This window comes from Cyanistes caeruleus, chromosome 3 (assembly GCF_971803275.1).
Source record: "Cyanistes caeruleus chromosome 3, bCyaCae1.hap1.1, whole genome shotgun sequence".
NCBI lineage: Eukaryota > Metazoa > Chordata > Aves > Passeriformes > Paridae > Cyanistes > Cyanistes caeruleus.
Window position 1 is genome coordinate 72,053,152 of NC_141703.1, and position 25,994 is coordinate 72,079,145.

Sequence of the window (25,994 nt, forward strand, 5' to 3'; positions counted from 1 at the left end):
TGCATCTTTAACTTGGAGTAAAACACCTTCTGCTTTGCTCACCTTTAAAAGAAGAGACTGTTAAAATGAAAGCTATTGCAAAATTGCAGAAAGAGCACAAAGCAACAAATACTGAAAATGGATAATTTAATTCCACACTGAAATAAAGCTTTAACTCTTATTAGTGTAATATCTATGAAATATATTATTGCAGCTAGAATATGAAAACAGTATTTAACAGTTGGATATTATTCTGCCCTCATACTGGGCTACTTCCAAAGTACCTCAAGTATGGCTAAGAGACAGTAAAATAACCTCCCTGAAATAAGATGGAATATAAAACAGATTGAAAGAGAACAATATTGTGTTGATTCACATTGCCAGCTTTAATGTATTGATGAAATAACACAAAGAAGATAATAAATTTCTTACTAAATGTTTAAGTACACCACATGATCCTAAAACACACAGTAGAAGTCTTATTTATAAAATGCATCCTACAGATGAATTGATAGTAACAAATGTTCTATGATTTTTTTGTCTCAAGGCAAGAGGAAAAAGGCAAAATGCTTTTTAATTTACATGAACTACAGGCAACAGCTAGTGAAATGTTGATGTAAGAGGCTGCATAGCAATGTCTTACCACAGTTCAGTATTGATCCAAGAACTAGTCTCTGTCTCAAATGCCTTTGGGGCAAAATGAACTGAACAGCATCCCACTTCTTGATTATTTTGTGAATTGTTTTTAACTGAGACTTTTTTTTTTTCCTTCAATACAAATGCTATTTCTCTTGTAAATTAATTGTAAGTGGGAAGAGTTAGTAAAAACAGTTTTGTTGTATTCTTACAGATAAGATGCAATGAGATTCAGAATCTTTATATCTCTGTGGTTTAGTTCTTGTAAAAGCTACCAGTGATTGAACATTACTTACCAAATACTTACCAAATTTAATCTACCTGAAATATGTCAGGAATCTAAATATCCAAACAATTGCATGCCGTAAAAAGCATTTGCCACAAATAGCATTTCCTTGTGTCTTTGCTGATATATGCAATGTAGTCATTACAGTTTCTTAGTACATTTATACAATATTGCTAATGTACTCCCTACTCATCAGAACACATATATATATTATTTCCACATTTAAAAGTGAAAGGAATACTTTTCTGCCATATAGAAATTGAGGAAGAGCATCAAAAGTGAGTTTTTAAATCTAATCTCTAAGTGAGATTTAAATCTAATAAGATTTAAGCAAAGTCATTCCAGAATTAGGGAACATTCTACCGGCAAAACTCTTCCAATTTAACATAATTTTGCCTTCAGTTACAATAGAGATGAACAAAATTCTTGCCTTAAACAGTGATTTTCTTTTTTTTTCTTAAGTCACAGTTGTTTGTTAGGTCATAGGAACTCAAATTACATGAATGAAGATTATCCTCTTCAATGTTTAGATAGCAAAGTAAAAGAATTGAGGTATGTGGGAAAGTGGGATTAAATGAGCCATAGGTTTAACAAAAGGGTGGAAAGGCAGTTGCTCTTAATAAGAGCTATAATATCCACAGGCCTTCAGCAGTAGCTGTGCATTAATTACATGTCACCTGATAATCCAACAAGTACTATAATTAAAACTATTTTTCCATTACAAGGGAATGGCTGACTGAAGGATGATTGAAACCTGCTGCATGCACTGCCTTCTGTGACTATCTTCTTACATGGCTTGATTTGTCTCATGAAAGGGATCCTAAGATTTGTGTAAATTGCCATAAAATAAAAAAGTCATTTGCCCTAGGGAAGTATGGCATGGTTTTAGTGTTATGACTCTAAAGCAAAATTTGAGATAAAAGTCTCTGAAGCAAGGATTGGAGCAGACTGCATGGGAAGTGATTGAGTCACTATCCCTGGAAGTATTTAGAAGACGTGCAAATGTGACACTTAGGGACATGGTTTAGCGGTAGACTTTGCAGAGTTAGGATGGTTGGACTTGATGAGCTCAAAGGTCTCCTTCAACATAAACAATTCTATGATTCTATGGATTTCCTGAAGTACAGAAGTATCAAAAGTGTAATTACCAATCCCAGTCTGAAACACAGCGTACATATTTGCTGGGAAAAAATTACTTCTAATAGCATTTACATATTCACCCTCACAGAATAACAAGAATTAACTTACATAATTTAAGTTTAGGTTGTTTACTGATTCAATTAGGAAACAATCCAGGCCTTTCATAGAATTATCAGGACATAACAGTCTGTAGACCCCAAATTCTTACATTAACAATAACATAACTAAAACCCAATTCAGTGATGTATTTCTTTATTCGGAGTTTCCCCTCTCCAATGAGAGAACAGCAACAGCATGGAAATTGTAGCCAGGGGAAAAACCCTCCCTGGTTCTTTTGTGGAGAGAGAATATTGTATTTTATTTCTTTAAATGACATTTCAGTACTACAAAGTCACATGCATTTAAAATGTAAATGGAATATTTTAATTTAAATACTGAATCAATATATAATCCCTACAGTTTTTGTTTCTCTACATAACGGCAAAATTCTGCAACACTTGTACCACTTGATATTTTCCTTCTGAAATCTCAGAAAAAAGTAAGGCACTTAATTTGTGATTAAGCACAAGATTAACTACTCTACCATTTTCTTTTATGGATATTTTCAACTTGCTCTTCTCCTGAACAAGCAAGAATTTCAGTTTAATAAAGAATACACTGTTTGCAAAGATTGGCATTGCTGTCCTGTTAAAATAGGGGTTTTTTGGCTGAGAAAACTTCTGTTCCCACTATCCACCTAAGTAGTCTCTCATATTCTTGCAATTCCAGGGAGTTCCAAAACAAATCCCATTTTTTCAGCATGCTATTTAAACCCACTCAGAACATATCTTAATCAGTTTTATTAATTTTGTTTAATTATGTGGAAAATTTAGTGTGGCCTACATTTTCAGTAAAATCATGGCTTGAACTAAGTGAATGCTCTTTTCTTAATCTCTTGCTGCTAATATGTGCTGCTAGTAATGTGGAATTACCTTAATTTGGACTGGAACACCCTCACCTTCAGTTCTCCTTTCACACAGAACCATTATAAAATAACTCTTTTCCAAGAATGCAAATTGCACTTCATGTTTCCACTCACTGATTTATAATCTGAAAATATTAAAACAAACCCCAAAACAAAACCCTCACTGCACAACATCTGAAAAGAACTTTGGAAAACTGCTCCAGACTAAACCAAATGCAGAAAACACACAACACACACCTAAAGTACAACAAAACCCCCAGACCCAAGAGGACAGTATTAATCCAGATGTTTTCTGATAGAATTCACCTCTGGCAGAGAAAGTGAGGGTGAGGCAGGGGAGAGATAGAAGTAGGAATGCTGCTCTTCTCAGCAGTCTCAATCTAAATAATCTGTAAAACAATTTGAATGAAAATTGGCTGCATGTCATTTGTGACAAACTATGCTAAGATATGAGAGACTGGGAAAGTTTCATTTAAACAGTAGAATTTATGACAACAAAATGTCACTATTTGGCTTAAGTGATTAAAATGTATCATCAATGTGTATTTGTTTTTCCACACACTTGTGAGTTTGCAGTTATTTTAAAAGCTGATTTTAAAAGAATGATAAACTGTGTAAATGAACACACTGCACAGAGCACTGACCTCTTTATATAGCATATGAGCTCCTCAGCATGTCATGGGGCTTTCTAGGGTTTCAGAGCCCATCAGTGGTAAATAAGTCTTAAGTCCAAGCTAGCTGGTCTTATGACTGGGTGGGTTCAGACAGAACAAAGCCAAAAACAATGCCCCTATTAAGCTTATTTGAAGCACAGGGCACAGTTTAATTTTCTCTGAAAGGCACTCAGAGGGTATGCTTCAAAACTACTCTGAGAACTTAATCAACCTTAGGCAGCTCTTGATTTTGGTTTAAACTGCATTACTGCTCCAAGCCAAACTAATGCAGACACCCTGTTAATGCTACAGTAACTAGTATGAAGAGAACATGTGCTTGTAAAAAAAAAAAACATTCAAGTTTTCAAATTCATAAATTTTTTCACCAATGAATGTTTGGATCCCAGTGCGCTGTGTCTGTATTTCATTCCGAGGGTTTGTATCAGTGTCACTGGTAAAGACTTTTGCTCTATTTATATTTCTGAAAAGGCTACCTGATGATGTAAATTTTCCACAGTGACCTAAGGCCAAGCAATTTTATTTGTGAGATAACTGGACAGACTTGACACTGTAGAATACTTGGCCCCTCTAAATACATCCTGCACTTACAGGATGAGGCAGAAGAAATCAGAAGCTGCTTGTTCAAAGTTAATTTGAAAGCAGTTCTTGTGCTTTGCAAAAACATCTTATGTTAAACTTCCCTCTCTCTTGGAGAGGCTATTTGGAACAAAAGTGCCTTTTCTCTGTCTTAATGAGAGCTCCACATAGTCTGAAAATTCTGATTAAGCTTCTATCCTTCTAAAAATAAACAACACCTACACTAAAGACGGCCAAAAAAAGGAAATAAAGGAAAGCAGGTGCTGTTTGAAGTACTTGTGCTCATTTCCTAATTCACATTTTTCTGCCCTATGTATGTGCAAATGGGGAAACATTTATTAGAACGTTTTCTTTATACTAAACCCAAATAGCTTAATTACCCAATAAGTCCTTCTGGCTTTAAAATTATTGGTCAAATTGTGCCAAAGCATTTACAGGGTCAATAAAACCTTTGCATCAACCCTGCCAAAAGATTCTGTCTTAGTGCAGAAAGAGAATAAATCAAGAGACAGTGACAATGCAGAGGAAATGTTTAAATGGCCATGACATCAGCACTTGACAATCTAAGATTATCAAGGGCCAAGTTGAGAGGACATTATTAGGATAAGGTTTCAGATAAAAAACAAGTCCAACAAAACACATTACCCTGAGGTAATTCTGATCTCGATCTGATGAGATTGAGAGCATGTTACTTTCACTATATTTAAGGATATGTTTATTTTCTTACTCTCTGACATATTTCATTTTCAATGTATGCATTGTTTCTTCAGCGCAGTAAAAAGGAACTCAGATGGACAGCTACTGTGGAATAATATAAATTATTAGCTAAAAATTAAGTTGTTAGTCAAGGAGAGAGAGCAACACACTCCATTTGAATTTGGGTTTTTATTAAAACCTGGAAAATCAACACTATGAGATACAATTTTACCCATGTCTGTATATGCTACACACCTGATGGAACTGCCAACTCTATGATGGTAATAGGTACATTTAAGTTAGGTAGATAACAAATCGAAGGGCACATGAGGTCAATATATTGTAGTTCTTATTTTTGGTTGGTTGTTTTTGCATTACTAGTGTTTTTGGCATAAAAGTACTCTCTGCTCACACACACCCACAAAATGGGACAATGCAGTCAGTCATCAGTCACAGACAGCATTGGTTCATGAGGAGAAAGGCCTGCTTGACAAACTTCATTTCTTTTTATGACAAGGTAACCCACCTAGCTGATCAAGGGAAGCCAGCTGATGTAATCTTTTTGGAGTTCAGTAAAGCTTTCAAAATTGTCTCTCACAGTGTTCTCCAGCTGAGGGAGAGGACTGTCCTGCTCTGCTTTGAGCTGGTGTGGCCTCACCATGAGTCCCATGTGCAGTTCTGGGTGCCACAATATAAGAAAGACAAGAAACTATTAGAGAGCATCCAAAGGAGGGCCACAGGGATGGTGAAGGGCCTTGAGGGGAAGCCTTCCGAAGAGCAGCTGGTGTCACTTGGTCTGTTCAGGCTGGAGGGGAGACCTCATTGCAGTCTGCAGCTTCCTTGTGAGCAGAAGAGGGGCAGGCACTGATCTCTTCTCTGTGGTGACCAGAGACAAGACACAAGGGAACGGCCTGAAGTTGTGTCAGGGGAGGTTTAGGCTGGATATTAGAAAAAGGTTCTTCACCCAGAGGGTGTTTGGGCACTGGAACAGGCTCCCCAGGGAAGTGGTCACAGCACCAGCCTGACAGAGTTCAAGGAGTGTTTGGACAGTGCTCTCAGGCACCTGGTGTCATTCTTGGGGATGGTACTGTTGAAACACAGGCCTCACTTCAGTTAAGTGACACAAGCACTGTAGCATAGGTATGAATTAGCAAAAGATTTAAGTGTAACTGCTGTGTCTGACTGTAGCCAGCTCAAGCCCGGGCTTGAAAGTGGTAAGAAGGGAGAGGCATGTTGGCTGTCACAAAAGGCTAGAAAAATGCAAAGTCCTAGGGTTCATTTTCATAGATAGAAAATGGAAGAATAAATAATGAAGAATCAATAGAGAATCAAGAAAGCACAGTTATAGAAGAGCATAATAGCAGTTAGGTGAATGTGATGGATGTGTTAGATAGGAGTTATGTACTGTGATTGTAGCCCTAGGATAAAGAAACCACAAGTTATGTAAGACCCCAACCCTTAAAGCTTTTAGATAAGCAAACAGACAAGGGCAGATGCCAGAACTTTAGAGTATAAAAGCCTGTGTAATATGAACATTAGTCAGATGTGCACATGGAGGTGCTAACCCCTGCATGATCTCTGGGCACCAGTAAAGCTGTTTTACTTTACAGGACCTGCTGTGCAGTATGTTCCTTCGAATCACTGTGCAGGGCCAGGAGCTGGACCAGATGGTCCTTGTAGGTTCCTTCCAACTTGGGATATTCTATGAGCCTATGAATTTTGGAATACCTGACAGAGATCAGGAATTTGAGTTAAAACCTGTTCAAAGCATGTACCCAGCACCTTTTCTCTCGCTTGAGTGAGGAAGAGTCTCCCTGATCTCTCTCTTTATTGATTAATGCTATCACTGGATAGTGGGTCCTTTTCTCCTATTTCCCTAGAGAATGACATTTCTTAAGAATTTTAGCAGTGTCTGACTTTACAAGTTTTAAATGGCAAAGTGTACAAAATTCAAAATCAGAATTTGTATTTAAACTATTATATTTAGTCTGTGTGTTCAGGATTGATTAGCTGCTAATAAAAACTTTTATAACTGGAATACTGTGTTGTTGCAGCATCTAATAAGGAAGTTATGCAAAGTCGAAGTGCTGACAATTTTCCTTGTTTTAATTCTTACAGTTTTATAGTGGTGAGGATCCTTAGGGTCCCAACAGCCTCAAAAGGATTTCACACAAACCCTCAAGCCTGCACTTCATGATCAAACCACAAATTCGACACCACTGCCAGTAATGGATTATATTTTTAGCACGTAGAGGGAGCCAAAAATAAATTTCTATCATCCAACAATAGACCTTCAACAATATGTAGTCAACACAAATTAATAAATTGGCTATATTGCCTGACATATTGGCAAGTCTAGCATTTTCATTTTTAAGAACCCTTCTACTAGTATTTTCCTACTAAAGATGTCAAAGGGGCTGAACGTGATACTATGGTTTAGACAGACACAAGTACAAATCCTTCTATATTCTAGCACATTAATTTGTCAGCGCTAATGAAGATTGTCTGAGGACAATCGTGTAGACACTGTATTTGTACCTTGCTAAACCGAAGTCCAGGAAAATCGGTGGCAGTACATCAGAAGGAGCCCTAGGGGGCCACAGAACGAACCAGCGAAAACTAGAAGTCGCAGGAGGCACCTGAGAAGGCTGTCCCGGCTGACGGAGCCCCGAGCTCGGGGTCGGGCCTGCCCACAGGAGCCGCAGCACCAGGACACAGCCGAGCACGCTCCCCAAGCCTGCAGCGTGACGCTCCACCGCCTTCTGGAGTTTAGAGGAAAACACTAATTCCTCTCAGTAAGACAGAACGTGCCTAAAGCACAAAATGCCACAAAGCCTGGGGGTGCCTTTTGCCTACTTATCTTTGCGTTCCTCCCGTCCCGCTGCTGTTTAAAATATAAAAGACTACGGGTAAGCGCAGCTAAAGCACACTGAAGTCCGCAGCCTCTCCCCAGCAGCAGAGCGGCACTGCCCCAGGAGACCTCCGCAAGGGGCCAGCACCGGGAGCGCCCAGGAGCGGCCTTCGGGAGCCAGGGAGAGCCGCTCCCCGGAGCGGATCCCGCCGCCGCTTCCCGCCCGCACGAACCGGGGCACGGCCGCCGCTGTGGGTGCCCATCAACGGCCTTCCCGCCGCGGAGGCTCTCGGGAGCTGTAGTCCCACTCCGCTGCATTCCCCGGCTACCTGCGAGGCGGTCCTGCGGCGCTCGAACTACAGCTCCCGGCATGCAGGGCGTCGGGGCGGTGCCCGCCTGTGGCGCCGGGAGGCTGTGCGATGGCGGCAGGTTTGTAATAGAAAGAGAAGGCTGTGGCAGTCGGAGCTGAGCGCGGTTGCGGCGGCGGCCTGAGGAGCTGCGCCGGGGCACCTACCTCGCTGTATGCGAGGGTCTGCGGATCGGAGCTGTCGTGGTGCGGGTGCCTCGGGGCCGGGGGTGCGCTTGGGGCGTGCTCTGTGAGGGCGGTGTCGGTGAGGGAAGGAGGGCGCTGGGCCCGACGCCTCGGCTCGGCTGAGCGGCGGGGCTGTGCTCCTCTCCGCGATGTCGACCTTTGGGGGAGCCCCTTTGCCCCTCCTCCCCTTCCCGGGAGGAATCAGCCTGATCCCTGCCGGCTGCTCCGGTTGGCACGAAGGTGCTGGTGCTGTGAATTTCACGGGGAGGTTTAGACTGGCAGGCGGCGTCCAGAGGGTCTCCGAAAGGGGACGGGTAAAACAGAACGTGAAACTCGCAGTCTTCAATTTGCCACTACAGGAATCTGCACCTCGCTGGGAAACTTTCCTGTAGCGTCTCAAAACAGAAAGCAGTCATTTCTATATGAAACATTTCTATAACGTTTCTCCCAGTCGCGGTTTCAAACTCGGGCTGGAAGCATAAGTATTTTTACTCCGGTAAAGTTGAGAGCTGGCATGAGCTGCTCTCTTGGGAATGAGGAAACTTTAAGAAGTAATTTCCTGATTAGCAGGACTCTTGAACCTGGGCTGCTGTGGTTGTCTGCCCATGGTGCCCTGGCCCCTTCTCTCTGTATTCCCCCTGGCACACCACACGCACAGGCAGAGAATTATTTGCCCTGGGATTAGTTTGAGGAAGCACGGCTGAGGGGCCCGGCTCCTGCTGCCACACTGTCACCAGCAGCAGTTGTGTCTTTTTCTTCCTAAGTGAGGAAGTGACTTTGGGTCTCCTTCCTACATTAATTCATTCACGTGTTATGGCACTTGCAGGATATGTTGCTGTATTTAAAGTTTCCTTTGGATGGATTTCAAAGAAGCTTTTTGGGAGAAGGGAGATAACAGGCAGCATAGTTGTAGCATTTCCGTGAGAAACTAAGGAAGACATGAAAATGATAAGTGTTGCATTGAAATATGTGCAGTAAAGTGTTTCTATTTAGATGGACATATCTGAAACTTTGCATTAATATGAAGGTCATGTGGTGGAGATCTCTCAGCTAATCAAATAATTTCTTTTGTTGCAAGTGTTTAAAAGAAATTCTGAATCCCCCTCAGTACTACTGAAGGAAATATTACATACAGCTTTATGGTATTTGAAATTATATTAGCTGCACTCAAATAATATGATTACGAGTTGGATTATGTTGGTTTTCTGCACAGAAAGTGTTTGTTATTTGTTGTCCAAATTGTTTCTATTGATTATAACTTATTTTTATAAATACACCAGGTTGGTTATAAGACAGTAACTTTCTTTAACTAGGAATCTGTTGTTGTAGATTTCTGATTTTGATTATCTGCTTAATTTCTAGGTGCTAGAAGTAGATAGATAACCATCCATACCAACTACCTGGAACTCTGAAAGTTATATTGTCTTAACCCTACAGAACGTAATATTATTGTGTTAATGCTGATCAGCATAGAAATTGGAATACAATTTACAAGATGCCAACTGTTGAAAATCTGAGCGGTGAGCAAAGCTTCAGTGCACACTGGATGTTCAATAGTTCCCATGCTGGAGTCTTATTAGGTCCTAGTTTTACTGGTTTGAACTTCAAGAAGGAAAATCTGTTACCTGGGCTTGGAAACACCACAGCTTTACCTGAAGAAGTGCAGCACCTTTCAGACAGCTGTTCTGTAAGCGATGACTCCCTGTGTGAAGAGTCTGGCAGCTCTCAGACACTCCAGCAATGTACCACTGGAACACCTTTTCCAGCAGCAGCTGGAAACCTAGAAAGCTCTAAACCAGACTTAGTCAGTGGTGAAGTGGATGGCCAGAAGAAATCCAGTCACAGTGATCCACTCTTACAAAAGCTTGAACAGGTAATAAATATACCTAGAATTCCTCGACATACTTACAGTAAGATTTATTTTGTTCCTGCATATGATTTGTCATGCCTGTAAGTAAGCAAACCCCTGCAACGTGTAGGCCACAGCAAGCTTAAAGAGCAAATCCTAAGTTCTGGTTAGGCTCACGTGAAAGTTTGTGTCCTCCTCATGATGTGCATTTACTGAGAGTGTAACTACTGTTGTTTCCAGGTGGCAAAAGTTCCAGTTTAAAGTGAAATCGTTCTCAAAATCATTTTACCTGGAAAGGTGTATACAATGTTTCTTCACTTGAGGCTGTGGAAATGGGGTGCTGGTCATTACAGTAGTAGTGCTTGGCCACAGATATTCACAACACATTGGAGTTGAATGTTCTTGTATCTATAGCAACATCTTTTGTTAGTTCTCAAAGTAGGTGTGACATACCTGGTTCTGTTTAGATGAGGAGTTATGTATGTTAGTGTTCAATGTGATAAAGTATCCAAGACATCAGGATAAAAAAAGGCCTGGAATTATAATGCTGTTATGTTACTGGTTTTTTTTTCCTAATGCAAGTGTGTCAGTCGATTCACTGTAAGTGGCTGTGTGTTCACATAAAGCTCTTGCCAATTACTGGATACAAATTGTGTTAGCTGGAAGCCTTCAGCAGCACTTTAGATCTTGCTGTTAGGGACAAAGAAGTCCTTGTCCACTCTGCCAGCAGCTATGTGTGTGTCTCTAGAGTAGAATTCCATGAATTACCAGGTGCTATAAAAGTTTTCTTCTGTATTTTATATGATAGGAGGATACTTACCCACTTTTAAAATATTATCAGTAGTATCAATCAGTGGCTAAATAAATATTGGCTGATTTATTGGTATCTTAAGAGGAATTATTAAGTGTCCTTAGAAAGTTATTGACAGTCTATAACGAAATAATTTTATGGTACATTCTAAATAAACCCAGCCTCTATTTATTTATTTATTTGTTTGAAAAGCTGAAGGAATTGCAACAGCAGAAACAAGAACAGTTAAAGAAACAACAGATGGAACAGCTTCAAAGGTTAATGGAAGAGCAGCAGAAGCTACTTAGCATGGTATCTGGCCAGCCAGCAGCTCTTGGTAAGTTGAAAAAGAAAGCACATGATGTACTTTGTATAAACTGAAAAATTTAAGCTCATTTTCCAGTTAAAATCTGAACATGTCTTCTGTGTTATTCATTTTAAGATTACTTGATTAGTCAAAGAGAAAGACTGCATTGCTTCAGTGCCTGAAAGTTGAGTGCTACTGAAGAAGGAATATTGTCCTATTTTTATAAAATGCCAGCTGTAATTGTAACTTGATCAATATGTGCTGTGATGGGAGCCCTTGCTTCAAAGTATAAAACAATTACTTTCCTTTCTTATTAGCCGCTTCTCACAGTACTTTTGATTGCTTTAAGCTTTCAGTGTAGCCAAGTGAAGTGGTCCCTCCTTGTTTGTGCTCACACATACCACATTCAGGTGATGAACTGAACTAGAATAGAGAACTGATCTGTATTTAAAAACAAGGACTTGTAACCTGTATCATTTTTCCAGTCTTGTTTGCTGGGTGCAAGGAGAGGGGACAGCTCTTGGCTGGGAAAAGCTTTTAGAGCTGAGGGAGGGTACTTTCTGCTCTTGGGTGTGTCAGTCCAACCTGACTTAAATGATTACCTTTCTTTCACTATGCCTACCTGAGAAGATTAAATTAGAGCTTATTTTAGGAGAAGAAAATTAAGATTGCCTCGTCACTTATTCTTGGTCAGTGACATAAGGTTGGAGGCTGCGTGATCAATGCTGCCCTTCAGTGCCATTTCTTTTCTCCTGTGGAGCAGTAGTTTTGTGGTACAAATAGAATGACACAGCCATTTTGTTCCTTCTCGTTTCAAGGTTATACTGTAATGGCCGAAAGTCAAAAGCTAAGACCTGGACATTCTACAGGCTTAGCACCTTCCCCTCAGTTGCCATCGTCTGGATATCAGAATATCTTTGAAGACAGAGCTAATGCTCTGGTTGTTTCTTCCCATACACAAGACAACGACTCTTTACAAAAGCTGAACAGAGAATGTACCTCATCTTTGAAGAATAATCTTTCAGAAGTCTCTGCCTGTGAAAAGCAAGGTCTGTGTGTGTGCCTCTGAAAAGGCCAAATTGTTTGAAAAACAAGGAAGACAAATACATTACTGCTTAGTCATTTACAGAAAGATAACTTGCTATGTGGTGCTTTTTTTCCCCCTTGTCACTGAGAACAATTTTCTGCTACTTATTTTGAATGTTTCATGATTTTTGTTGGTTTACTTGGTATGTTGGCTTGTTCACTGACAGCTTACAGACTTCAGAATATTCCTGTTGTTGTCCATTAGAGTTTGGTTAAAAACAGCATGTCAAAAATCAAATTCTTCTCAATTTATGCATATATTTGTGTTAAACAGCTTGATAAGAGGGCTCATCAGTACAGCAGACATCAAAATTCATTCAGTTATGTTTTTAAGCCGTACATTAACAGTAGGAAAGCAGATCAACAATCAGAACAGATTATTTAAGGTCTGTGGAATTTTTTTTAATGCTTAATTGCTTGTTCCTTTAAAAAGAAAGTGCAAATTCAAATAAGAATTAATTTGGGGAAATCTTAGGACTGTTTTATGTAGGAATTCAGATCATATGGCCGTGAAGTTCCCTTCTGCTTTTCACCTGACCTGAATGCTGTTTAAAGTATGTGCTGAAAACTGATTTGTTGTTGAGATGAAAAAAAAACCCCAGTCTGTTGCTTTCACAGGTAAAAACATGTGGTGTCCAGAAAAAAAGATGGAATTATTAATGGAGAGTGAAGATAATCACATTGATCCTTTAGGTGTGAGAAGCGCAGATGTGTCCGAAAATTCCAGTGGAGGTGAACATTTATTGACTAATACAGAGGAAAGGTAATTCAGACTATGACTGTGCAGTTTTTATCAAGTTACACAAGTTTGGTTGAATTCTGAGTCCTGATTGAAAGAGTCTGATACTCTGAATTTGTGCAATTTCTTAACAAAGGATTTGATTTCTCTAGGTACTGTGGAGACCTGTGGTAAGAGAGGCTCTTGCTTTGAATTGCTTGTGCTATGAAAGATGAAATGTGTGTAGGATGAAGAGGTGTGTGTGCATCCTGGGGTAATGACAGCTTTAGAAGCACCTTTCAGTATAGCTGGGTATATAAGCAGTTATGATTGCTGTTCCCAGTTTGACTTATTACAATGTCCTATCCGCTGTTATGTGCTGAAAGTAGTAATGAGAGGGAGGAGGACAAGGCTGTGACTTTTTAGTTTATTATGAGGAATTAGGATTGTTTGAAATGTTCAAGGCTGGAATGGAAGGGGCTCTGAGCAGCCTGGTCTAGTGGAAGGTGTCCTTGCCCACTGCAGGGGGTGGGGAGTTTGGAACAAGATGATCTTTAAAGTCCTTTCCAACCCAAACCATTCTGTGATTATGTGATTCTATGAAATGTGGCTGTGTCTTCCCTGGATTTGGTCTTGCCCACCCTCAGCCTGCTTCCTGGTGGGGACAGCAGCCTGAAAAATCAAAGAAAGCCTTGTTGCTGTACAAACAGGGTTCAGTAATAGCTAAAATATTTATTATGTTATCAATGCTGTTGTAGTCGCAAAGCTGAAATAGCTGTGAAAAAGCTCATTCTATGCCAGCCAGACCCAGCACTCCTGTGAAGGAGGAGGAGTATCAAAGGGGGAGACAGGGAATGTAATCTCAATAGTATTCCTGAGTGGAAAGGTGATACTGTAGGAATTGGCAGTGTGAGTGAAAACTCACACTCACTCACATAAACTATGAGTGGAAGTTTGGTGATTTGTCTGAAAGAAAGGTTCATTAAGAAAAGCAGTGAAAGAAAAAAACTGCATACAGCATCTTTTAAATACGTATGTTAATTATTGCAGGGATTGGATAAACATGTAGTGTTGAAATTAATTTCTCAGATTAAATTAATGCCTAAAGCACCTCAGAATTTGTCATCTTTTATGCACCTTAGGTCTTTGAATACCACTGATGTTAAATGTAGTTATTTTATACAGAATTATAAGAGTTGTTTTTGTAATTTCTCTAGACCTATTAAAGCTGCAATACATGAGAAGAAACAAACTTTTGAAGAATTCTTGGAAGAGCAGATACAACTAGAAGAACAGCGTCTGGAGCAAAACCAGAAGTTACAGGTTATTTATTATTACTTTAAAAACCTTCATTCTTCTTTATATATTGTGCAAATATGTGATAGATGCTTTAAAAGTGTACAAGGAAGATGCTAGTAGGGAAAGATACCACTGAATGCAACATTCACATTCTTAAAAATTATAAGTCCCAAATACTCTACTTGCTTAGGTCTTCAGAAATCCAGTAGAAAGGTACCATGTAAATTTCTACTGGTATGTGGGATTTATTTTAAGAAATCTTCAAACTGTGTGAGGAGCTTTTTAACATTTTATCATTTGCTTTTCTTTACTCATTTTCAGGAGACAAATGGATCAGCTGTCCAAAAACCAGTGGTGAAGAGACCCTTCCTGAAAAGAGGAGAAGGTTTAACAAGATTCACTAATGCCAAGTCTAAAATGACAAAACTTGGAGAAAACACCTCAAAACTTCAAGAAAGGGTTTCAGATGATAGAAATGTTATTAAAGCGCACAGATCACAAATACAGAAGAAAACTGTGCCTCTTGGCAAAGAACTGGTTTCTGAAAATCCTTTTGCACCATGTAAAAAATACAACCATCCCAATAAAGTAAAACATTGTCCTATTCTGAAGACAGTGGTACTCAGGAATCACAGTGGAGAAAATATCTTGCCATTAGAAACAAGAATGCAATCAGGAAAAAATCATGATGGACAGATAAGAGATTCATACCAATCAGAAATTAATAACAAAATAGAGAATAAAGAGAACAGAGGAGAATTTGCTAACGCTGGCAAAATCAAAACCAAAGTACCTGGTGCAGAAAAGTCTCAGTTGTCTCAAGAACTGACTAGTGCCTTTTATAATTCTAAATGTCCCAAAGGTCACCCTGTAAAAGATTCAGAACTGTCTTTTGAACTTTCATTTCAGAATAAACTAGAGAAGTGGGAAAAAGAAAAAGAAAAAGAGAACCTAGAATTAGATGAATTTTTGTTTCTCGAACAAGCTGCAGATGAAATATCTTTCTCAAGTAATTCCTCATTTGTGCAAAGGATCTTGGAACGAGACCAGCAAACTTTAAAAGGCCGTAGGATGTCTTCTACTCCTATCAAGGCAAAGCAGCAGCAAGTCAAAGCGCTGGCAGTCGAACTTACAAATGAGAGAAATCAAAGGGCAGACTGCGTGGCACCCGAAAACATAAATGATAGCCCAGTTATGCATACAGCCTCAAATTCAGGAACAGATTTTAGAATGAAGGATCCATTGAGTAAAACAGATGGTGTAATATTCTCAGCTTCTTCCATGAAAGCAGCTCCTGCTTTAAAAAATAACCACTGGATTGTCAATGAAGATAAGAGTGAGGGCAATGGTGATATTACCACAGATTCTGAGAGTGAATTTGGGGCCACATTGAAGCATGACAACAAAGATGCTGAGACAGCCCTTGCGAACCACAGAGAAAGTGACCCAGAATTTTTTGATTGTGGAAGTTCTGTTACAGACATCAGTAAAGAGAGCAAAAATGGAGATGCTGACCTTGGCTTGTCAGACAAAGATTGCAGTGCACTGTCAAAGCAAAAGATTAGAAAAGTTACAGATGATCACAGAAGCATGTTGTGTATAAACAGGAATGAGTTTGAGTTTGATGATGAAAGAACATGGAGTGATCTTGATGAAAACAGCATTGATTTACCTGAAAAATACACTAAAACACCTTTGCAGATGGACTTTTCCTTTAAGAATGATACAATTGTCCCAGATAAAGCAATAAAGAGAAAAGTTGCCTCAAAGAAAGGAGATGAAATGTCCAAAGAGTCTGCAGTGAACAGTGATTCAAATGGACCTCCTGTATCAAACCTGATGATGAAACTGTTTCCTTCACTGAAGCCAAAGCAGAAGGCAGGCTGCCATCCAGAGCGTGAAACCAAATCAAATGTGGAACCGAAGCTGGGAGGTGAGAGAACAGCAAGGTAGAACACTGGTAGGAAGTGGTGACGAAGGCATATTGACAAGTCTTCCCTACTGGTGCTTAAGCTCCAAGCTGAAATTACACCAAAGGGTTTAAGTACAGACTTCTACTTCAAGCAATGGCCCTAATCTTCCCCTACATCTCTGGTTGCATGTCTTATGCCAGATCTAAAAATTACAGAGCTTGCAGAATGAAATCTGATTGGTGAAAACTTCTATTTAAAAATCTATTTATTTAATTGGTGAGGTTTTTTTTTTCCTTCCCTCTGGAGGTTTCAGCTCATTGAAGTAACTTGATCTGAAGCTGCTTGATCACTGTTTCTGAATGAAGGAAAATATCAAGGGCAAGCTGAAAATGAAGTGGTACCTTCCTTTCCAGCACAGTGAATTTCCACCACAGTAGGGTAATACTATTCACTGCTAGGTTAATTTTTTCCTCTTATGAAATATAAGGGAGTGGCAGATTTGTCTGAGAGTAGTATCCACAGAGTTCATGTGGAATATAGGAAATGTGGATTCATTTTTCTGCTTTTCCCAAGTTTGATTTCATCTATATGGTTACAGTCTGTGCAGGACTGCCTCTGAAACCCCCTGTTGCAGCTGTTGCATTTGTGCTATCATTAAAAATGGAGTTGTTCAGTGACAGCATGATGGCACAGCCTAGTATTTAAATATTTTGTCTGGTTGTGATCTTGGTTTCAGAATCTGCTCCACTGAATGTTTAGGTTTTTATGGTAAGCCAGTTGATGCAATCTTTTTGGATTTCAGTAAAGCCTTTGATTTCATCTCTCTCAGTGCCCTTCTGGACAAAATGTCCAGCATTCAGCTGGACAAACACATCATGTGATGAGTGAGCAACTGGCTTACAGGTCAGGCACAAAGAGTTACAGGGAATGGGATGACATCAGGCTGGTGACTTGTCACTACTGGGGTTCCACGGGGTTCCATTCTCTGCCCTGTGCTCTTCAACATCTTCATAAATGACTTGGACACAGAACTGGAAGGAATACTAAGCAAGTTTGCCAACCATGCGAAATTGGGAGGAGTTGTTGATTCCCTTGAAGGCAGGAAAACCATGTAGAGAGACCTGGAGGGCTAGGCTATCACCAACCAGATGAAGTTTAGCAAGGACAGCTGCCAGATTCTGCACCTGGGATGGGGCAGCCCTGGATGTACTGGGGGATGAGATGCAGGAGAGCAGCGCTGCACAAAGGGACCTGGGGGTCCTGGCTGGCAGAAGGTTGAACATGAGGCAGCAGTGCCCTGGCAGCCAGGAGGGCCAACCCTGTCCTGGGGGGCATCAGGCACAGCATCACAGCCGGGCAAGGGAGGGGATTGTCCTGCTCTGCTCTGGGCTGGGGCGGCCTCACCTCAGTGCTGGGGGCAGTTCTGGGTGCCACAGTATAAAAAAGACATTAAACTATTGGAGAGTGTCCAAAGGAGGGCAACAAAGATGAAGGGGCTGGAGGGGAAACCATACGAGGAATGGCTGAGGTCACTTGGTCTGTTCAGCCTGGAGAAGAAGAGACTGAGAAGAGACCTCACTGCAGTCTGCAGCTTCCTTGTGAGGGGAAGAGGAGGGGCAGGCACTGATCTCTTCTCTGTAGTGACCAGTGACAGACCTGAGGGTGAAACACAGGCCTCACTTGATATTAGCACCTTAGCATAAATATGAATTAAGAAAAACTTAAGTGTGACTGCTGCACCTGGCTGAAACCACTTTTGCAAGCAGGGAACTACCTGTGGTGGGCTAAAGTGGCAAGAAGGGAGAGATGTTGGCTGTCACAAAAGGCTAGAAAAATGTAAAGTTGAAGGATTTGTTTTCATAGATAGAAAATGAGGGGTAGGGTTGGGATTTTTTTTACAGCATTTCAGAATATTTAAGGGTGAGAAAGGAAACCACTTACACAGCAGCATCAGTATTTTGTCTATTCTGTTGCATACTCAGACTCTGAAACCCTGGAGATTCTTAAGTAATGACTGAACAGCAAACTGGGATGGGAAAAAAGCCTGCAAAAACCCCTCCCTATTATCAAACTCTGCAGTAGATTCCCCATCAGGGATGGGTGTGAACAGACTTTGTAGTGACTAAAACTTGAAAAAATTTACAACCATAAACTTTCCTTTTTGATATACCGATCATACATGTACCTGGCACATATAAATGGTAGGTACCTAGACATGTGCCATATGCACTCATTACACCCTTATACCTTCATTTTATTTCCCTGGTTTGACATGAAGCCCTTCACGTTCCACTTCCAAATACAGCCTTAGTTCTACCAAGATGAAAGATACATTCATTACTTAAAAGTACTGCAAAAGTGATGGATCTACTCCATATTTGGAGTATTTGAGTAAGTAGTGCAGTGTTTTAAAACATAACTTCTGTGTTATTTGGTCAGTAGAAGTTTTTTACAAAATTACTGATGCCTCTAAAATAGTATTTTCTTGTTTTCTCTTTTTTTTTAACAAATTTTAAGCTGGTGTGTGATAATGGTTTACTTCAGTCTAATGAATGCCATTTAGATAATGTGCATGTGGCTGTGCTTTGACAGGAAACACTGTTCCATCCCAGCTACTGAGAGAGAGACTTGCTGAGTTGGAAAATGAAATTGAGAGATTCCGAGCTGAAAACACAACTCTGACTAAACTCCGTGAAGAAAGAGAGCACGCCCTGGCAAGTATCAGGTAATTTTCAATTGAAACATTTTGGTGCATTCCCTTCCATAGTGTGTTGCAAACTCTCCTAATTTCCAGTTACCAACAGCATAGGTAAACAATTCATGTGCTCCAATAACAGTGGGGATAGGTCTAGACACAAGTTGTTGCCCTATGTGTATATTAAACTGTAATTATTACACACAATTTATAGTATTAAGAACCTCTGCTCAATTAATATGATGTTCCTAAAGGCTGTATTTCGGAGAAAGTATACTTTTTTCTAAAGGTTAATACAATCCAAAATTGGCCGTGCAGAACTGGTCTTAATGCTTTTGCTTTGGATTTGGTATTTGTGTGTACACACTGAGAATCTTTTAATTTGAACTGGGGCATTTATAAGTGGCATATAGAACAGAATAATTACCTCTGATGACATAAATGGGGCACATCTGTTCCTACCACAGCCACCTTTGTTTTGTTTGGGAACAGCATTGTGTCTTTAGGTAATGTTTAATTTTTGACCTCCTATTAGCAGATTCTTTGGTGCTTTTGGGGGATGATCTAATGTTTTGAAGAATGGAGTAAGATTTTAGCCAAAGCTTTTCTAAAGTCAGGATAATGTTTGTGAGTAGAAGATGTAAAAATACATACTGTTGGACTTCAAACACCCCAGTGTGTGACAGTGTCTTACTCCTTAAATAAGTAATACTGTTTCTATGTAAGTCTTCCTGGGGGCAATAGTTGCTGAATTGCAGCCTGTGACCACAAAATACTGAGTCTTCACTTTCTTCTGTAAAATCCAGATATGAAGGAGATTTGGGCTAAAACAACAACTTTGTTTCATAATTATAGGAAAGAAATTGCAGACTTTGAACAGAAGAAAGTCCAAGAACTGGCTGAAATAGAAGAATATAAAAAAAAGGAAATTAAAAAACTGCAGAAGGAGCGTAAAGTTTTTGAAAAATACACCACAGAAGCTAGAGCAATTCCAGATAAAAAAGAACGGGATGAAATTCAGGTATAAGAATATATTATTATTCTAGTCCAGGAATATGCAAGTTTACTTAAAGGCAGTCAGGAACTAAACTCTAACTTACTTCAAAAATTACAAGTGCTTTCAAGATGGGAGCTGCTCACAGACGTGGGTTAGTAGTGAACTTGGCAGTGTTGGATTAACAATTGGACTCCATGATCTTGAAGTTTTTTTTCCAATCTAAATTATTCTAATTGAGGAAGGGAACTACAGTTTTCACAGTGTTGTTTGATGGTTTTAAGGCAAAAACTCCTCATGAACAAATCTTTTTGTCACATTTACATACTAAAAAGTGCTGGTGACTGATAGAATGATCTTGAACTTTGAAACAAAATTACTGAAGTTAAAATATTAAGTTGTAAGTTTTTATTCATGGTTGTGGATCAGAACACAAATGAGAACTCCACAAGGGTTTTATTCTGTCTATAACTCTTGTACAGTCTATGCAGTAATCTACAATTTTCAAAGTTACATTATATTATCACTTATAGGTCTTTAGGTATCAGCAATGTAAGGAACAAGATCTGTTTGTTCCTTCGTTGTTAGGATGTATAGTACATGATACATATAAACAAGCCATATTAAACACCACACAGGGATTTCCCTCTTCCTTCCCTACAAATTTCCCTTACTTCAAAAAACTGAATTGCCATTTGCTAAAGTAGGCAGATTTACATGTGTTTTTGTGATTTGTGTCCTCCATGTTTTCCTGTGCCAAGATTTTTGAAGGGCCCTCCAAGAGTAGTATTAATGATTGTGTGTTTCTGTCTCATGTGTATTTGTACTGGCCAATCTAGGAAGTGTAAAGGATGCCAAGAAAGCAAGAAAAACAATTCCTGTGATTGGACTAGAGCTTATAAATTTGATAGTCTAAAATAAATAGGAAAGAAAACTCTTCCTTTCCTTTCACCCCTGCACTATTAAGCTGATTTGACTTTATTGCCACTTGTGCCCTTTTTGCTTGTGTTTGTATTTCCATTGGAAACTAAAATATATTTTACTATATTATAAATGAGAACTCTTTATAAACATGCATTTTTCTAAGGCTTTAAAACAGCAGATTGCAGAGTTACAGGAAGATCTAAAACGAAAAGAGGCAAAATGGTCAACCACCCATCGACGCCTGAAAGATCAAATAGAAGCTTTAGTAAACGAGAATTTTGAGCTAAAAGAGGAAATCAAAATTATGGAGAAGTTTCGTCTAGAAGCCTGGAAGAAAATAGAAGCTGCTGGAAGCAAGAAGAAAATAGAAAATTCTGGGATGAGTCTAAATAGAGCAGAATCTGTAAGTTATTAATCTTAGTGCTTTAAATGCATTTGTGTGAATACTGGTGAGTTTTCTGTTACATACTTGGACTCTAACAGCTACAGCTTAGCTGTTTACTTTTAATTTACTGATTTGGGGACTACACTCTTGGTGACAGAGATTTTTGTTCATGTCATATTCTCTGCAAGTGTCATTGCACACAATGTGCAGCATCCCTTTTGTTGAGGAACTAATCTTGGAAATTAAAAAGGATGAAAGTATGAAAGAAAAATAATTGATGGAATCTAACCTGTGAACCTCTGCCCCTTTGGGATGAACCAGGCAAAGCAAGCAGTTCATGACTGTCTAAAGCAGTTATGTTAGGTTTTCAAACTATAACTATTACTCAGGATCTGCTTGCATCAAATTAACATTCTGGAGTTGTTGATAGCAAGGCATCTGATGGAGGAAGAGCTCTGAAGTGCAGCTTGGGCTACTTCACACAAGCCCTTCTGCTGATCAAGTCTCAAAACTGTATAGTTTGTGAAGAAAGTTTCCAGTGAATTTCATGTCATATAAATTCTGTTGAGTTTGTATGAACAGTTAGGATTTCACAATATATTTCCTTTCTTTTAGTGTCTACCAAATAGAGGCCCAAGAAGTCGAACTGCATCTCCGCTTCTTCTAGTACAGAAATGCAGCAAGATAAATGGCAGAAGTTATTCACAGGCAAAAGGTAAAAATACTTGTCTATGCAGAGAGTTCTGTTAAGCCTTTAAAATAAAATGAATGTGAAGTTTAGCTTTATAGTACATCACCACGTCAAAAGGAGATAGAGTAGGAGCTGCCACAGGCTTGAGCATATGGATAAATACCTCATAGGGTGGGATTCTGGAGAGAGCTGTGATGCAACCAGTTTTGGAGTGAAAAATGCTTCTGGTCATACTTGATGGTCTGGAGCACTGCAGAAGCTGCTTTCTATAATCAAAAATTACATTCATTACTGACATTGGTGTTCTCCAAGCTGCAGCTGTTAGTTTGATCAGTCACAGAAGGGTTTGGGTTGGAAAGGACCTCAAAGATCATACAGTTCCAACCCCTTGCCATGGGCAGGGACACTTTCCATTGGACCAGGGTGTTCAGGCCTCATCCAGCCTGGCCTTGGACTGTTCCAGGAATGGAGATCCTCAGCTTCTCTGGGCAACCTGTTTCAGTCCCTCATCACCCTGACAGTGAAGGATTTCTTCCTAATGTCTAGCTGAGTGTGTTGATAGCATCAGAACTGCTGTGTCTCTTCAGAACCTTCTGTTACCAGGATCTGTGATCACATGAGCAATGCTGTGGCAGGTGTTCCTTGTTCACAGTTGGAAGCAAAGGCTGTCTGCCTTCCTAGGGGATGATCACCTATGGAAAGTAACTGCAGGGTACTTTCTTGACACCTCTGACAGCTCATCTGACCATCATGTTATCTGTTAGCGGAGTATGTTCCAGAATTGAAGGTAGTTTTATTTTGGTTATTTGATAGGAGAGACATGGAAAAAATATGCTGATCAGTTCCTGTTAAAAGCTGATATTCTTCTTCCTTTGTCCATTATAATGCGTAACTAATAAAGTTGTCTATATTTCTAGGAGAGGCAAATCCTTTGTAAATGTACAGAGATAAAATAGGAGAGGAAGTGCACTAAATGTCCATTGTAACGATTCTTCAGTTCTAGCTTCTTGCTGACACACAAAGCAATGGCAGTGATTGATTCTATTCTGGGCATGTGCCTATTCTTTTAATAAATATCCCACTTTCAGTTTCTACTGCAGTAGAATGTGGGTGTCCTGTACAGCTTGAATTCCTATATAATTGTAACTCTTAAATCATACTTTAATTTTTCAGTCCAGTTTAACTGTTACATGTGTCTCAGCAGGAAAACTTTCGAGAACACCTGCATCAGGACCTGCTAATGACAGAAACAACCCTGAGGCACTGACAGCACTAGAAGATTCTGCTCAAACTTTTATGGTAGTAAATCCTGTGTCTTGATTTGATTTTCAAATCAGGGGGAAAAAAAGCCTAAAATATAATAGTGAATGAGTGTCTGGAGAGTGACTGATGAGACTGTTGATTCTTCTATTTATGTTCTTGAATTTTTATTGTCATAACAGAAAATGGCTGTGTACCAGTCAATGAGAAGTGTTTTACCTTTGCCTAGTAGTTGTGTTATTCTTTAGCTCAGGAAAATAAAAAGTAATAATTGCCTGCTCTTTTGAATTTTGCAAAATTTTTTACCTTTTGGGAAGACTGAAGAAAGATGGATGTTCATATGCTCCACGTAGGGCAATTGTGCAAGGATCTTTTAAATAGTTTAATTAATTCTTACATTAATTGCTGTAGGTTATACTTAGGCATTAGAGAACTTGATTGTTTCGTACCATGACATGGATTTTGAAGTAAATTGAGCACCATTTAACAGCACATCACTGAATTCCACTTCAGTCCACTGACCACAGATAAACAAAGATTGCTCAGGCTCCATCTCTTGTAGCACTTGAATTATACTTGGAGTTGCTAAAACCCCAGATTGTGTTTATGCCTCCCCATACTCATCTTCCTTCTGTGATGCTCCTTGTTTCCTAAAATACGTATCAGCCTAGGAAAAAAAGTATATAAAGACAAAGCTTGATTTGAGTTTTTGCTTGTCATCTCAGGACACCTCTCCTAATGAAGCTTATGTGTCACTACCATCTGCTCCTGCATTTACAGGCAGTGAAGAGATACAGAGAGAAACTGCTTATCCTGATGGAAAGGTAAAATGAGAGCTTGGCACTTGGAAATTCTGGAAGACGGCTGTTGAGGAAGATGAGAACGCGCGTATGAGGGCTCAATGCTGACCTTGCTTGTGTTTTCATTAGGTTGAGAAAGTTCTGAAAAATGGCTGTCACCTTATATTTTTCCCAAATGGAACACAGAAAAAAGTGGGCTCTGATGGGAAGACCGTAACTATAACCTTCTTCAATGGGGATGTGAAGCAGATTATGCCTGATCAAACAGTGGTAGGTGTCCTATATCTGCATTTTCCAAAAATACTTGTTTATCTGCATATGTACATTCATTTAAAACTTCTCATTAGTTACACTAAATCTCAACTGTTGTCTGCAGATTTATTACTATGCTGATGCTAAGACTACTCACACTACATACTCTGATGGCTTAGAGGTCTTGCAGTTTTCAAATGGACAAATAGGTAAAGAAATTATCCAACCCAACTTTTGGAATTACCCATATATAGATATGTATTTATGTAATAAGCGTATTATCTCAAAATACATTTCAGAGAAGCATTATCCTGATGGCAAGAAGGAAATAACCTTCCCTGATCAAACAATTAAGAATTTATTTACAGATGGCCAAGAAGAAAGTATCTTTCCTGATGGCACCATTGTTCGTGTGCAGCGGTGAGCTTTTCCTTCTTGGGTCCTCTGGCCTGGGCAGGGGTTGGGAACACCTGGGGCTCAGGGACAGGGGCAGGCTCTGGTGCCAGGTGTGTTTCTACAGCTCCTGAAGGTTTACATTTCAATGGACTGTACTGTGAACACAGTTACTGCTCAAGGTTTGGGTTGGTTTTGTTGTGCTTTTTTTTCTTTTGGTACATGGAAGAGGCATAAAGACAGTGTATTGTCTCATACCCCAACCTAAGAGACTTCTCTATTTGTACATAATTCTAAAAAAACATCTAGGAACCTGGCTGCTGTGGGGAGCAGGTGTGACTGACAGCAGATTACTGATAGTGCTCAAAAGACCAAGTTTTAAACTTCCCTTGTACTCTAGTGATGGATTTGAGGCAGATAAAGTGCACTGGAGGCTCTCAAGTATAAAGAAGTTGTATCAGTTTTGCAGAAACAGGTTTTTGAGTATGAATCACTAAGATACGTAACAGATTTTTCCCAATACGATTCTTAAAATCTTTCTTCATTTAGGCTTACACATCTGATGTTTGTTCTGAGAATGATCTTATACCAATGCATAATCCTTGGGGTTCTTTTCCCCTTTAATGCAGAGATGGAAGCAAAACGATAGAGTTCAATAATGGCCAGCGAGAACTCCACACATCACAGTTTAAGAGACGGGAGTATCCAGATGGGACTGTCAAGACTGTGTACATGAATGGACAGCAGGAAACCAAGTATGTCTCTGGGAGAGTCAGAGTAAAGGACAAGGATGGTAATATTATCATGGACACTAAGCTGTAGACCATGTCAAAACTGCTGAAGTGTTACCACATCAGCAGAAATAATGTACATTTCTGTAAACAAGTGAAAATGCTTAAAGCTTGTTGTGTATATATTATTTATAGTTTTCTCTAAATAAATTTATTTTTCATTGGGTGCTACTACATCAGAGCTTTTCCTAGTTCTTTTTTCCATTTCATTTAAGAAACAGTCCATTGATTCAGTATTCAGCCATGTGGTGTTAAAAGGGTGCTTTTTAAATCAGCTGTCAGTGAACACTTAACAGCTGTAGACCACACCTTATTTTAGACATAAGTTTACTTACTGCTTGATTAAAAGACCAAAGGAATGGCAGTCTTGGGCTTTTCTCTTTCCTTCATCATCTTCTTGTCTTCATCTCAGACTTAGGAGACAACAGCATTAGCAGACTGCAGTGTCTGTTATATAAACTGCTGTTCAGTACTCAAAGGCCTAGCACAGGTGAGACTGGGGAACAGGTTTAT

General features: G+C 39.5%; 1 protein-coding gene across 12 annotated transcripts; it reads left to right on the forward strand.

The window, feature by feature from the left end:
• Nucleotides 1-6,365: 6,365 nt before the first annotated feature.
• Nucleotides 6,366-25,657, forward strand: CPAP (centrosome assembly and centriole elongation protein). Of its 12 annotated transcripts, none has more exons than XM_023919908.2 (17): nt 6,366-8,231; nt 9,697-10,207; nt 11,187-11,310; nt 12,099-12,329; nt 12,985-13,129; nt 14,302-14,407; nt 14,705-16,316; nt 18,889-19,021; nt 19,847-20,012; nt 21,073-21,312; nt 21,910-22,009; nt 23,187-23,284; nt 23,971-24,069; nt 24,175-24,315; nt 24,422-24,506; nt 24,597-24,717; nt 25,320-25,657. In XM_023919908.2, the coding sequence occupies exons 2-17, from the start codon at nt 9,830-9,832 to the stop codon at nt 25,510-25,512; spliced, it is 3,972 nt and encodes a 1,323-aa protein (XP_023775676.2). In that variant the 5' UTR covers nt 6,366-8,231; nt 9,697-9,829; the 3' UTR covers nt 25,513-25,657. The 12 variants fall into 12 exon arrangements, with proteins under 12 accessions (XP_023775676.2, XP_023775678.2, XP_086738027.1 ...); XM_023919910.2 differs by having other exon boundaries at nt 23,190-23,284; XM_086881905.1 differs by having other exon boundaries at nt 8,021-8,322.
• The last annotated feature ends 337 nt before the right edge of the window (nt 25,658-25,994 follow it).